The sequence below is a fragment of the Carettochelys insculpta genome, chromosome 22 (genome assembly GCF_033958435.1).
Source record: "Carettochelys insculpta isolate YL-2023 chromosome 22, ASM3395843v1, whole genome shotgun sequence".
Classification (NCBI taxonomy): Eukaryota; Metazoa; Chordata; order Testudines; family Carettochelyidae; genus Carettochelys; species Carettochelys insculpta.
Genome location: NC_134158.1, coordinates 14,976,205 through 14,990,281, shown reverse-complemented (window position 1 = coordinate 14,990,281; position 14,077 = coordinate 14,976,205). Strand labels below are relative to the sequence as shown.

At 64.1% G+C, this 14,077-nt stretch overlaps 1 protein-coding gene across 1 annotated transcript; it reads left to right on the top strand.

Annotated features, from left to right (window-relative positions):
- Nucleotides 1-54: 54 nt before the first annotated feature.
- GRWD1 (glutamate rich WD repeat containing 1) lies at nucleotides 55-14,063 on the top strand. Its single transcript, XM_075016021.1, has 8 exons — nucleotides 55-138; nucleotides 10,375-10,670; nucleotides 10,981-11,098; nucleotides 11,551-11,695; nucleotides 11,836-12,049; nucleotides 12,294-12,436; nucleotides 12,611-12,808; nucleotides 12,899-14,063. The coding sequence occupies exons 2-8, from the start codon at nucleotides 10,475-10,477 to the stop codon at nucleotides 13,217-13,219; spliced, it is 1,335 nt and encodes a 444-aa protein (XP_074872122.1). The 5' UTR covers nucleotides 55-138; nucleotides 10,375-10,474; the 3' UTR covers nucleotides 13,220-14,063.
- Nucleotides 14,064-14,077: the final 14 nt, after the last annotated feature.

The following is a 14,077-nucleotide window of genomic DNA, read 5'->3' as shown; positions in this document are numbered from 1 at the left end:
CAGCCCCACCGCTGCCAGCCGGGGAACCTGGGGGGGAATCCCAGCCACCCCAGCCCCACCTCTTCCAGTCCGTCTCCACAGTGGGGCTATGTGGTGTGTGTCCATGAAGCTGCGTCTCTGTTCTCATCCGGTAACAAGGTAAGGACGCCCCCCCGCCCCCCCTTCCCCCCGGCTGTAGGTCAAAAAACCAGCCCAGCCGCCTACCAGCAGCTGCCTGAAGTCTGGGGAGGGAGCAGAGAGACCAGGACTCCTGGGTTCTCTCCCTGGCTGGGGGGGTGTGGGGTCTAATGGGTAGAGCGTGGGGGGAGGGCCGTTTGGAAGCTGCTGCGATTGGCTGGAACGATGGGGGAAAGTTCATTTACATAGAAATTAAAAATTAAATTAGTGAGAAAATCTGTAATTCAGCTGGAAAATGTAATTACAGTAGGACCAGGGGCCTGGCTCAGCCGCAGCAGGGGGAGTGAGAGGCGCATGCGGCTCCTCACACCCAGGCGAAGCAACTGTGGCAGCCCCCAGGGCCCAGCCCCCCCACCTTACAGGGAGGCCCAGCTGTGTGTTCACACCAACCCCACGGCGCACACGCACAGCCGCAGCCTGGCAAGAGAACAGCACACCATCGCCCAGGCTACAGTCACACAGCAACACACAAGGCCTGGCCCATGCCTGCACAACCACACACATCAGACCCTAGAGAACACATGCACAAAACACACAGCCACACTCACCTCTAGACTGCGCCTACCCAGCCACACTGGCAGGCCCATTGCTACACAGCTCCCAGACAACACCCACAATCACACCATCACACACGAATACCTAGACTACACCTGGCCAGCGATGCGCACAATCGCATCACCACACCCCCGCACCTAGGCCAACCAGCCAGCTATTACACACAAGCACACCATCACCCACTCACCCCGGAGTGCACCCGCACAGCAACACAAACACCAGCAGACCAGCACGCACCAATTTACACCACCAACCCTGGAGCTACACCCGCACAGCAACACAAAGACCAGCACACACCAGCTCACACCACCAACCCCCACACTATGCATCTGCAGCAATAAAAACACTGCCAGACCAGCACAAAGTCACACCACCAACCCCCAGACTACACCGGCACAGCAACACAAACACCAGCAGACCAGCATACACCAACTCACACCACCAACCCTGGGACCACACCCGCACAGCAACAAGCACAGTCACACCCCAGATGCTAGCCTGCTTGGTGGGGGAGCTGGGAGATAAATGCCAGCCCTAGGTCTCCTAAGAGGCTGGAGATGAACATTAAAGGAGAGGGGAGGGACGCAGCCAGCCCCACAGAAGGGGGTGTGTAGAGAGCCCAGCTGGGTGGAAGGAACAGTCAGTTCTTGCTTGTGTTGGCCCAGCCAGGGGTGTCCCTTCAAATCACTGCTTGGGCCAAAGGAAACTGTCCACACACGGTACACACACACACACACACACACACACACAGAGTACTGGCAGTGCTCGTGGGGGGGGGGACATACACCCACACAAGGAGAAGGATGCACAAACACACACATAGACGGTAGCAATGGAGATACACTCACACAACCACAGAGGGGCAGGGCTACACACACACACAGGGGCAAGACTGCATGCACATACACACACACACACACACACACACACAAACACACACGTCTGATGGTAAATACCATCTGGTGGCTGCCCGGCAGCTCTCCCAGCCCAGCTGGCGCTGCCCCAGGCAGGCTGGCACCGGCCCTGTGCCGGGTGTATTTATCTTCACACCAGCAGTTTGCAAATATCACACCCGCCTCGTACAGCCACTGAAGCCAGCTAGGGCTAAACCAGGGCCGGGGGGGGGGGGCATTCCCAGGCCCCTGCTTCCTCCAGGGAGTGCATCCCCCCAGAAACCCCACCGCAGCCGTCTCCTTCCGCCTGAGCAAATAGTCCCTGTGGCTGTATGGCATCTTGGGGGGGGGCACTCCCTCTTCCTCCTCCCCCTCACCCCAGGATTTACTGAGCTTGGTTTCAGCTGCCCCCCTCGTTCACGTCGCTCTCTACAGTCAGACAAGGGTCGGGATCCAAACTCTGCTGGGCAAGGCCAGGCTGGTAACTGCAACCCCTTCCAGGTGGGACCCCCCCAGCCCCACTTCCCCAGTGCCCCCATTGGGTGGGGCCAGGCTGGTAACCAAGACCCCCCCCAGCCAGTCCCCCCACTCCCCTGGTGCGCCCCTCACTGAGTGAGGCCAGGCAGGGACCCCCCTGCCCCATTCCCCCCCAGTGCCCCCTGCTGGGCGAGGCCAGGCTGGTAACCAGGACCACTCACTCCCACCCCCAGTGCCCCCACTGGGCAAGGCTGGTGTGGGGCAGCCTGGATCTCTGGGCAGAGGAATGAGGGAGATGTACAGGGAGGGCCCCTCCTCCTTCACCCCAACACCCCTCAGAGAGCAGGTGGCTGGAATCTTCTGTCCCTGCCCTGAGGCTGGGTGGGAGCCAGCGCCCCCTGGAGGGGACAGGCCCTGCCCCACTCCCTACCTCCTGAGCCAGCCAGGCCCTGCCCCTGCCCCAGGCTGGGTGGGAACGTTTACATCCGACTGAGGCGCGTCCAATGTGTCGCAGTGCGTGTAGCGTGTGGTCTGCCGGTCGCCCTGTGTCAGCACATGTAGCATGTGTCCACGTGTGGCTGTGTCTTGGGGGTGTAACGTGTGTCACTGTGTGTCTCAGCGTGTGTAGTCTGTGTCTGCAAGTCACTGTGTAGCTCGGCATGTGTAGCATTTGTCTGTGTGTCTCAGCGTGTGTAGTGTGCGTATCTGCGTGTTGCCCTGTGTCTCAGCAGGTCCTGTGTGGGTCTGTTCTCTCCTGACTCTCGCCAGGCTGTGCGCTGAGCTCTGCAATTATTTCTGCGCTCAGTGCTGGGCTCCCTGATACTGGCTCCCCCCCCACCCCCGGGGCTGTGCGGGGCCACGGTGGGAGGGACGGGGCCCGTCTGGAATTTGAATTGGTGTAGCTGGAAATCGCTTCAGCTCCTAACCTGGAACCTGAGGGGAGCGACGGCATGCGAAGGAGCTGGGGGCTGGGGAGGCTCACACCAGCCACTTGCTGCCTGCTTCATGCCCCAGTGACTGCAGCTGGGGAGAGAACCCAGGAGTCCTGGCTCCCAGCTCTCCACCCGCTGCCACTCTAACCACTGGACAGTACTCCCCTCCTAGAACCACGGATAGGACCCAGATGGCCTGATTCCCCCATCCAGCAGAGTCTTCAACTGACTGTTAGGTAGCTGCCACGCCCCACCCCAGAGGTGGCTGCATCTCTCTGCCAGATCAGGTACCCCTGGATACCCCACCCCCCACCCTGTGCCTTGTGCTGGACTGTGGGGGGCCCATAGAACCAGTGCCTGTGCCCCACCCCAGAGGTGGTTGTATCTCTACTCCCTGACTGCTTCAGCTGTTTTCACATCCATTCGCGTCCTTCATGCCCTCAGCTGTCACAGCTCCTCAGCTGCCCGGTTCTGCAGGAGGCCCGAAGGTCCCTGTCACTCTGGGGTCCTGGCTCAGCGCCCGGCTGGCTGCATGGCACTGCTGGGCCTGGCTGGTTGTGGTGAGGCAGAGACCTGCGCCCAGCTGGGAGGAGGGCCGGGGGAGGGGGAGGTGTCAGGCCAGTGGGGCTTTCATTCAGTGTCTGGGAGCTTTAAATGTGTATGAATGTGAGACACGTGTGTGTCTTGTGCCCCGTACTGGTGGGGCCGGGCCCTGCGCTGTGTGTGTCCTGCACCCTGTACTGGTGGGCCGGGCCCTGCGCTGTGTGTGCCCTGTGCCCCCTACTGATGGGGCTGGGCCCTGCACTGTGTGTGTCCTGTGCCCCCTACTCGTGGGGCCAGGCCCTGCGCTGTGTGTCCTGCGCCCCATACTGGTGGGGCCCTGCGCCGTGTGTGTCCTGGACCCCCTACTGGCCGGGTCGTGTGCCGTGTGTGTCCTGCACCCTGTACTGGTGGGGCTGGGCCCTGCACCATGTGTGTCCTGCGCCCCGTACTGGTGGGGCTGGGCCCTGTTTTCCCTTGTCTGTCGATGCACATGCCCTGCCCTCTGGTCTATGGGATCAGCACTGCCCACTGTGTCATAGCCCCTGTATCTGCCAGGCTAATGGGGATTCTCCTTTGGCTCATCAGGCTGGGACTGAATGTGCCCCCCACTGTGGGTTTGGCTTCTAGGTGCTCATGGGTTTCCTGGCACTGGGCCCCTCATTTCATGGCTGTGGGCAGCTCCCCACGACCCAGGTGCTCTGCAGCTTGAAGTGCACAGCTCAGCCCTCTTGCGTCTCCTCCCCTGGGATCTAGAACAGCCCATCAGTTGACCCCTTCCATAGCCTAGAACCTAGCAGCAGATTTCCCCCCTGTTGGGGTCTAGATGTTCAGGGCACATTTCTTCATCTGGGGACCGAGACACGGGGGCAGAGTCTCTCCTCCTGGGCTCTAGAACCAAAGGGGTTCCCACGGTGGTGGGTCTAGAACATCAGCACAGGCCCCTGCTTTCGGCCCTCCAGCCCGATGGGTTCTCTCCCCCACGGTTCTGGAACGTGCGGGTGGGTTTCCCTCTGTTATCTAGAACCCAACAGGCCCCTTGCCCTCCATGGAGCTAGAACACGGGGGCTGGACTGGCGCTCGCTGCTCTAGAACGATGCTGCTGCTGTGGCTCGGCCGTGATCTAGACTGGGGTGAGACTCTTCTGTTCAGGAGGCGAAATCCAGCTGCTCCTGCTACCGCCCCAGCGCCCATCCATCACGCGCTCCCCAAGGGACACCGGCTGGTGAATAATTTAGGCCGGCACTTACCATGACCGAGGCTCGTTTGTAACCGCGGCCTTCTCGCCCGAGGTGAAATATCGTTTAGTTGGGTAACGAGGCCAGCCCCCTCCCCCACCCCGCTGCACGCCATCTAGGGCACAGCCAGCACTGATCTCCAGGAGAGAGCACCCCCAGGGATCCCTGCCCCCCTCCCACCAGCACAGCTCCCCCAAGGACCCCCTGCCCACTCCCACCAGCATGGCGCCCCCCACGGACCCCCCTGTCCTACTCCTGCCAGCACAGTGCCCCCTATGGACCCGCTACCCCACTCTCTGCAGCACAGCGCCCCCTAGAGCCCCACTGGCACATCCCCCACTTCCCCTAGCCTCCTCCACGGCCCTCTCCAGCCTCCACAGGCTCAGATAACACCTGTTCCTTCACCAGCCCCTCCCCACCCCTCCCCTCCGCCGCTTGCAGGCTCCGCACCAGGGTGCCCCCCAAGCTTGGCCCCCCCGGGGACGGGAGCACAGGCGGCCTGACAGGAGCTGCCGGACTCACGCGGAGCGAATCCTAATTAACAGGGTTTATTTATAACAATGAACAAACAAACAACTCTCCGCTGGGAAGCCGGGAGGGGGAGGAGGAGGCGATGGTGCCCCTCCCCTGCACCCAGCGCCACGATGCAGCCACCTCTGGGGTGGGATGTGAGGCCTGAGTCGCTGGGGGCCTCTGGCCTGGTGCGGGGACATGGCGCCCTCTGGGGTGGGGCTGGGGGGCCGGGCTCTCACCTCTCCTCTCAGCCATGTTCCCCCCTGGGCTCCAGCCCCGGCATCCCCCCATGGTATACCAGGAGGGTCAACCCAGACTCAGCTCTTTCCAAGGGCAGGGAATGGGGCAGGGCCTGTCCCCTCCAGGGGCGCTGGCTCCCACCCAGCCCCAGGGCAGGGCCTGGCTGGCTCGGGGGGCAGGGAATGGGGCAGGGCCTATCCCCTCCAGGGGGCACTGGCTCCCACCCAGCCCCAGGGCAGAGCCTGGCTGGCTCAGGGGGGCAGGGAATGGGGCAGGGCCTGTCCCCTCCAGGGGGCACTGGCTCCCACCCAGCCCCAGGGCAGAGCCTGGCTGGCTCAGGGGGGCAGGGAATGGGGCAGGGCCTGTCCCCTCCAGGGGGTGCTGGCACCCACTCGGCCCCAGGGCAGCACCTGCCTGGCCCAGGGTTACAGGGAAGGGGGTGGGGGCATGTCCCCCACAGGTCTGGTCTCCCTTTTGGGTCCCCTTGTCCTCCTTTGTCCGTTCCTTCTCACTCCCTCGTGCGTCTGGCGCCTCGTCTCTCTCGGCCGCGCGCCCAACCCGCAGCTGATGCCAGCGCAGGCGGCAGTGACAGGCCTGTAATTATCGACTTGGTCTCTCCAGATGGTCCCCGAGGAATAAACAAGACCCCGCTGCCCCCCAAAAGCGAGAGCGGAAGTGGGGGGTCAGGGGTTCAGGGAGCCACGTGCCAACCCCCAGGAGACGGGGTGACCCAGGGGAGCGGCACAGGGAGGCAAGAGAGACAGAGAATGGAGAGAGCTGAGACCCTGGCTGGGGTCACTGCTGTGGGGAAGCTCACAGCACTGGCTCCAGAGTCCGCCTCTAACCAGCCCCTTGGGCTGCCAGCGGCTTAGAGCCACCCCCTGACTGGGGCTGCAGGGCAGAGACCCACAGTCGCTTCCCCCACCCACTCCTCCCCGGGGAGGGGCATCGGAGGGAGGCCGGACACCCGGCTGCTCTCCCTGGCTCTGGGGGGGGGAGTGATGCCTAGTGGGGAGAACAGGCCAGGCAGGGGGCTGGGCCAGGCGTGCGCACAGCCTGGGGAAGGCTTGAGGTGCTCAGGGGCCATGTCTGGGGGGTGCTAAAGAGGGAATCCCCCCCCTGCCACCCTAGGGTGATGGAACCAGCCCTGGCTTCAGGGATGCGGCCCTGGGGGTCCCTGCCCTGACCCGTGGGGGCACCACCTGAGTGGGTGGCTCAGACCTGGGGGCGGGGGGTGCAGCTGCAGCATCAGCCACAAGATCAGCTCCCCCCCCACCCCCCACCCCGCTGCGGTGTTGTAGCTGCCATCAGCACTGGGCGGGGGGGGAGGGTGACATCCCCGTGCAGCCCTGGGGGGAAGGGGCAGCATGAATATAGGAGCCCCCCTCCCACCCCTCCCCCCAGCCAGGGAGGGGGCTGATGAGCCCCCACCCCGCCAGGATCCGCAGCCCAGCGCCAGGTGAGGGGCCCTGCGTCGGCAGCATCACGGCCAGCGACGCACAACAGCTCCCCCCCGCCCCCTCGCCACGCCGAGAGCTGCCCCGGGGGCACCGCCCACGCTGGGGGCACCTGGGCAGCGCCTCGGCCAGGGCGGCCCTGCAGCAGCTGCGAAAGCACCAGCAGGAGGGTAGGGAGCCAGCCAGGCCCTGCGCCCCCCAAAGGCGGATGTCACTGGCCTCAGGCTGTGGGTGGAGGGTGGGCGGGAGTCCAGCCCCAGGGGATCAGAGGTCCTGGCATGACCTGTGTCCCTGGGGCTGGGGCCACATCCGTAGCCAAGGAGGGGCTGCAGCTGTCGCCCCCAGGGCCAGGGCTGGGGCTGTTGTCTGGGGCCGGGAAGCAGCTGCTGGGCTGGAGATGGGGGGGCCGGAGGTGGGGGTGGGGAAGAAACAGGTCTGGAGCAAGTTCCCTGGTTGGGGACCTGTCGGGTCTGGCCGAGGAGCTGCCCTGGGCACTGGTTCGGTCTCTGCCCAGCCGGGCGGCCTCCAGGCCTCGGCTCAGCTCCGCGCTGAGCGTCAGGTACACACCAGGCTGGGAGCTGTGTTCCTGGGGACATCTATAAACACCCCCCACTGCAGCAGCTTGGGGAGGGCTGCAGGTTGGGAGTGGGGGGCACAGGCAGGGCTGGTGGGGGGGCCCCCTCACTCCCACAGGCAGGAGCTGACACCCCTCGGTCTGCCTGTCCCCAGCCCCCGTCCTGTCCTCCTCTGGCCTCTCCTCCATAGCCCTGCTCCTCGCCCCCCACTGAGCTGTCTGCAGCTGCTCTGAACTCGTCCCCCCCACCACACCCTGCGGGGAGCCTGACAGCTCAGCCTGGCTCCTCCCTGGGGAGTCCCCAGCTCTGCAGGAGCTGCCAGGCCTGGAGGCAGGGTTTGGGGGGGGCAGGGCAAGGCTGGCTGGTGGGGGGCAGGACTCCCGCAGGGGCACGCTCTCCTGGCCAGCCTGGGAGGCTGGGAGGGGCTCAGGTTTGGCTGGGGGGGGGTGCACATGCGGATGGCAGCTTGGGACTCCAGCAGGGCGGCTGATGTAGCTGAAACGTCTGAGCAGGGGGATGGAACAAGAGAAACCTGCCAGAGCTGGCACCAGAGCCTGGGCAGCCTCGGATATAGGCCACCTGCAGAGCTGGGGGAGGGGACCCAGGGCGGGGCTGGGGGTCGGGAGTGAGGGTCCCCAGCAGGGTGGCGGGGGGGTCAGGGGCTGCAGGTCGGGAGTGAGGGTCCCTTGCAGGGTGGGGGGGGGTCAGGGGCTGGGGGTCAGGAGTGAGGGTCCCCGGCAGGGCAGGGAGGATCAGGGCTGCAGGTCGGGTGAGAGGGTCCCTGGCGGGGTCAGGGGCTGTGGGTCGGGAGTGAGGGTTCCCAGCAGGGCGGGCGGGGGGGGGGGTCAGGGGCTGTGGGTCGGGTGTCAGGGTCCCCAGCAGGGCGATGGGGGTCAGGGGCTGTGGGTCGGGTGAGAGGGTCCCCAGCAGGGTGATGGGGGTCAGGGGCTGCGGGGTGGGAGAGTTCCTGGCCTTGCCCTTTGGGTCCCTTTGACATCAGTGCACTGAGCTGCCCAGGGCTCAGCCCCACGTGCCCTGGGTGCGATCGCGCAGCGACCCCTGGTGGGCGCTGGCTGCAGTGGCAGCTGCTTAGCCATGATGGTTCTAGCCTGGCCTGCGCATCCCCGGGCTGCCATCAAGCCCTGCCAGTGCCCCTCACTCCCTACTCACAGCCCCTGCTGGCCCAGCCCTGGGCTGCCCCCAGCCCGGCCCTGCCAGCGCCCCTCACTCCTGAGCTGCAGCCCCTGCCTGGGGAGCAGCTGGTGGCATCTCTGTCTCAGACTCCTGCCTGGCATCATAAATTGTCCATGAGCCTCTGAAGGGCTCCAGCTGGGGCCGCTTAGCTGTGAAATTCGCTGTGCTCAGCGGCGTGGGCAGGTCGTGGCCCCGCTGGAGGCAGAGCCATCGCTCACGCCAGCACCGCTCAGCCGGGGCAGCTGGGCCAGCTCGGGCAGCGGAGCCTGAAAGGGGACGGCAGAGGGCTCTGCCCTGGCAGTCAGTGCTGGGCCCACAGCTGAGCTACAGGGCTCTGGGCTGCGGTGGGGGCTCAGCAGGGGGCACTGCGGAGGGGGGGGCTCAGTAGGGGGCGCTGGGCACAGGGAAGTGGGGGTCGCTGCAGGGAGGGGGGCTCAGCAGGGGGAGCTGCAGGGAGGGGGGGCTCAGTAGGGGGCGCTGGGCACTGGGAAGTGGGGGTTGCTGCAGGGGGGGCACTCTCTCCAGCTGTCAGGACTGTCTCTGATGCCCCAAAGTGGCCCTGGGGCACCTGTACTGCCAGGGGGGGTCAGTGGGGCCTTGGGCTGTACTTTGGGACAGGAAGAAGTAAATTTTTCCTCCAGTGCCAAGAGTGAGTGACTACCTCATGTCCCCTGGTGAGGTCACAGCTTTGTGTGCTGATGTCATCACCTCCTGCTCTGACATCACTGCACCAGGTCAAGAGCAGCCCCCCAACTCCTGTGTCATGTTTGGTGTCATGAATACCTGGGATTGGTTTCCATGGCAGCGGGGCCATCAGTGCTGTCAGGCGTATGTGCCCTGGGAGTGACAGATACCACTAGAGCAGGGGTGTCCAACCTTTTGGCTTGCCTGGGCCGCATTGAGTGAAGAGGAATTGTCTTGGGCCACATATAAAATATATAATATAGTTAATGTATATAAATCACATAATAATATTAAAAGTTTACAACCTTGTGGGGCCGCATTACTAGCTGTCCAGGGCCACGGGTTGGACACGCCTGCACTACAGCAATGACATCGTTTAGGATTATGTCACCAGGGATATGATGATGTCACAAGCAGATGAGGTGATGTCACTGGGGCCTCACATTACAAATGACACCTGGACCCTGTTGCCATGGTGATGGACTTTGACCCCAAGTTACAGTTGAGTGTGGTGTAAGGGGTGGTGGTGCACATTTAGGTTGCCATGGTGACCGGGTTTTTTTTGGCGGGGTAAGCACCTAGTTGCCCTTACTCAAAATGGAGCCTGTGGAGCAGGGAGGGGCGTTGGAATTTTATTTGCCCTTAGTGAAGATGGCGTCAAGGGCGGTGCTGGGGAATGTCCCTTTCTCAACATGGCGCTAGCCGCGGCGGTGATCCCCGCCCTCAGTCAATATGGCGCCGCTGTTGCCCTTTGCCAAAATGGCGTCTGGTCGCTCAGGCCCCGTTTCCGGAGGGCGGCCCAGGCTGCTCCCGTTCTAAGATGGAGGCCAGCGCCTCCTGTCCCTTTCTCAAAATGGCGGCGCTGGCATCACTCCGCCCCTTCCCCTTCTCGCTCCCAGGGGACGGACTTGCCCTCTGCCAATATGGCCGCAGCTTCGCCCTCGCACGGCCTGAGGGCGGAAGTGAAGGCGGCGCGCACGTGCTCTGCCCTGAGTCAAGATGGCGGCCGCAGCGCACCGCCGCGCCGGGACCGGTGATGCGGCAAGTAGCAGCAGCAGCAGCGAATCTGAGGAGGAGGGTCAGGCGGCCCCCAGGCGGCGAGTCTATGTGCCGGGCCGGGGTCCCCCGCCCGGCCCGGGCGAGGAGCTGGTTATGGACGAAGAGGCCTATGTGCTGTACCACCGGGCGGGCACAGGTCCGGCTGAGCGCACGGGCGAGGGGCCACCGGCGGGTTGGGGGGCAGTGGCTGGGGAGGTGATATGGAAGGTTGGGGGGCAGTGGCTGGGGGGTGATATGGAAGGTTGGGGGGCAGTGGCTGAGGGGTGACACGGAGGGTTGGGGGGCAGTGGCTGAGGGTGAAGTGAGGCAGTGGCTGGGGGAGCGACACGATGGGTTGGGGGCAGTAGCTGGGGGGTGATGGGGTGTTTTGGGGCGCAGCGGCGGGGGGTCAGCAAGCCAGGGCGAGATGTGCACCCAGCAGTGGGGTGACCCCTCTCTTCCCACAGGCGCCCCCTGCCTGAGTTTTGACGTGGTGCCCGACCCGCTGGGCCCGGAGCTGGGCGGTTTCCCCCTGAGCCTGAGGCTCTGCGCTGGGACCCAGGCTGAGAGCGCCCAAGCCAACAGGTCAGAGCCAGGGCAGCCATGGGCCAGGGGCACAGCCCCCACCCTGCTCCTTTGCCAGCCCCCCACCCCTGACACAGACAGACCCCTGTGTACCCCCCACTGCACATGCCCAGGAACCCCGCTGCTCAGCACTGTGGGGCACCCAACTGTGTGGGCATCTGGTAGTGAGAGCACAGAGCTCAACCCAAGGGTCATGGCCTATGCTGGCCCCAGCCTCCCTGCAGGGCCACCCCCGGGGTGTTCCCCTCTTACCCGGCACAAGTGCCCCTCAATCCCTGTGCCCACCTACAAGGCTGTCCCTGTACCTGTCAGCCCCAGTAGGGGGCTGGCCCCCCCCCGTGGCTGGCCCATGCTCTCCCAATGGCAGGGTTCAGGCTGGCTCCCCAGGGGGAAGCTCCCTTCTATGGGGTGCTGGGCTGGGGGCTGGGCTCAGGGGTCCCTCCCTTTGGCAGGCTGCTGGTGATGAAGATGCACAATCTGCACTGCACGGGGGCTGCGGGCTCCGAGAACAGCGAGAGTGAGGAGGACGAGGACGAGAAGAAACCCCAGCTGGAGCTAGCCATGATCCCCCACTATGGGGGCATCAACCGTGTGCGGGTACGGCCCCCTCTGCCCCCAGCACAGCGCCCTGCTACCAAGCCGCTTCCTGGCCCCCGCGCAGTGCTCAGCCCCCCAGCACAGAGCTCTCCCACCAACCTGCCCCCAGTGCTCTGGGGTGAGCCCTTTCTGCCCTGCAGGTGACCCAGCTGGGCGGGACGCAGGTGGCTGCTGTCTGGTCGGAGAAGGGGCAGGTGGAGATCTACGACCTGCAGCGCCCCCTGGTGGCCATCTTGGACCCTCAGGCCATGGCCACCTTCCTGCGGGAGGAGCAGGCCAAAATCAAACCTCTCTTCTCCTTCGCTGGACACATGACGGAGGGATTTGCCATGGACTGGTCCCCGCTGATGCCCGGTGAGTGGAAGGGCGCTGGGCAGCAGGGGATGTGGGTCAGGAGTGAGGGGCACTGGCAGAGATGGAGGGGAAAGCAGGGGGCTCGGGGTGGCAGAGCCTGTGGGTCAGGATTGAGTGGGGCAGCAGAGGTGGGGATGGCAGGGGGGCTGTGGGTCTGGCGTGATGAGCACGGGCGGAGTTGGGAGTGGGGGGCCCCAGCTGGGGGTGTCCCTGTGACCCCCATTTTGGTCCCTTCCCTGGTCAGGCCGTCTAGTGACAGGTGACTCAAACAAAAACATTCACCTGTGGAGCCCCAAGGCGGATGGGACGTGGCACGTGGACCAGCGCCCATTCACTGCCCACACTGCCTCTGTGGAGGACCTGCAGTGGTCGCCGACAGAAGCCACGGTGAGGAGCTCCTCTGCCTGGAAAAATGGGTTATTGCCTTTGATGGGCCCCAGGGCTGCCCTGCTGGGGGGAGTGACCTGTGAGCAGGAAGGTGGGGGGTACCAGGGTAGATAGGCCTGTGGCACGAGGGCAGAATCTGGAGGCTCGATGCCGTCCTGACTCCCTCTCGCCTAGGTGTTTGCCTCGTGCTCTGCGGACAGGTCCATCCGGGTGTGGGACGTGCGGGCAGCGCCAGGCCGGGCCTGCATGCTGACGGCCAGCCAGGCCCACACCAGTGATGTCAACGTCATCAGCTGGAACCGCCAGGAGCCCTTCCTCCTCAGCGGGGGGGACGACGGGGTCCTCAACATCTGGGACCTACGCCTCTTCCAGGTCAGCACCCCCAGCCCCACCGGCTCTGCTGGTGCCCGTCGCTCCTGACCCGCCGCCCCAGCCACCATTGCTCTCTTCCCCCCCCCACAGACAGGGAAGAGTGTGGCGACCTTCAAGCAGCACACGGCGCCCATCACGTCTGTGGAGTGGCACCCCACGGACGCAGGGGTGTTCGCAGCGGCTGGCGCAGACGACCAGGTGACCCAATGGGACCTGGCGGTGGAGCGGGACCAGGAGGGGGAACGGGAGAGTGACGACGACCCGGCTCTGGCCTCCATTCCCCCCCAGCTGCTCTTCGTGCACCAGGGCGAGACCGACATCAAGGAGCTGCATTGGCACCCCCAGTGCCCCGGGGTGCTGATCACCACGGCCCTGTCCGGCTTCAACGTCTTCCGTACCATCAGCGTCTGACGGGCACAGCTGGGGCACAGCCTGGGGTGGGTAGCCTGGAGCCTCCCCATAGCAGATGGACTAGTCCAGGTGTAGGCTGCTCCCATTGCACAGACTGGGTGGAAAGCCCTGGGGGGCAGGGGAGTTGGTCTGTTCTATGTAGTTGCTGATACTATTGTACAGGGAAGAGCTCCTATCCCCCCCTGCAGTTGGACTGTTCCAATGAGTAGTTGCTGTGGTTGAATGAGATTGTGGGGAATGACCTGCTCTCTCCCCTGTTTGCTGATGGACTGTTCCGACTTATACCACTGGTCAGAATTTTGGGGGGGGTGGATGTTGCTGTGGCTCTGGCTCTCTCCATTCTGCAGGGGAGACGGGGTGTGATGTTTCCTACAAAAGGGATGTTCTGTGGCTTGATTTTGGGAGCTACCATCTAATGTGGGCACAGAGGGGGAGTGATTTTAAACTAACTTCACACAGAGCTGTGCATGGCTCAGCCTGAATTTAGGACCCCTTGAGAGGAGAGGTGTTATCACCCCCATTCTACTGTGAGAAATGGATCACTCCAGAGGCTACCAATTCTGCAGGGCAGTGGAGAGTTGGGTTCCAAGTAAATTTTGGTGGTTGCCACCAGGCACTGTTGGGGATTTGTCTGCCATCCCAGCCCCCCCAGGAGCTCCCCCTCAAGTGCAGCATGGGTATGGGAAAAGCTTGTGTACGTGTGGGGGGGAGGTGTGCCCACAGCCAGGCTGCCGCCTCCTGCCTGGGGGTGTGCCTTGCCTTCCCCACCCCGGGGGGGGCGGCACTTTGTAAACATTTATTTTCTGACAAGTATTAATTAAAGGAAAAATGTATTTAGAGCACGTTGGAGTCAGGTTA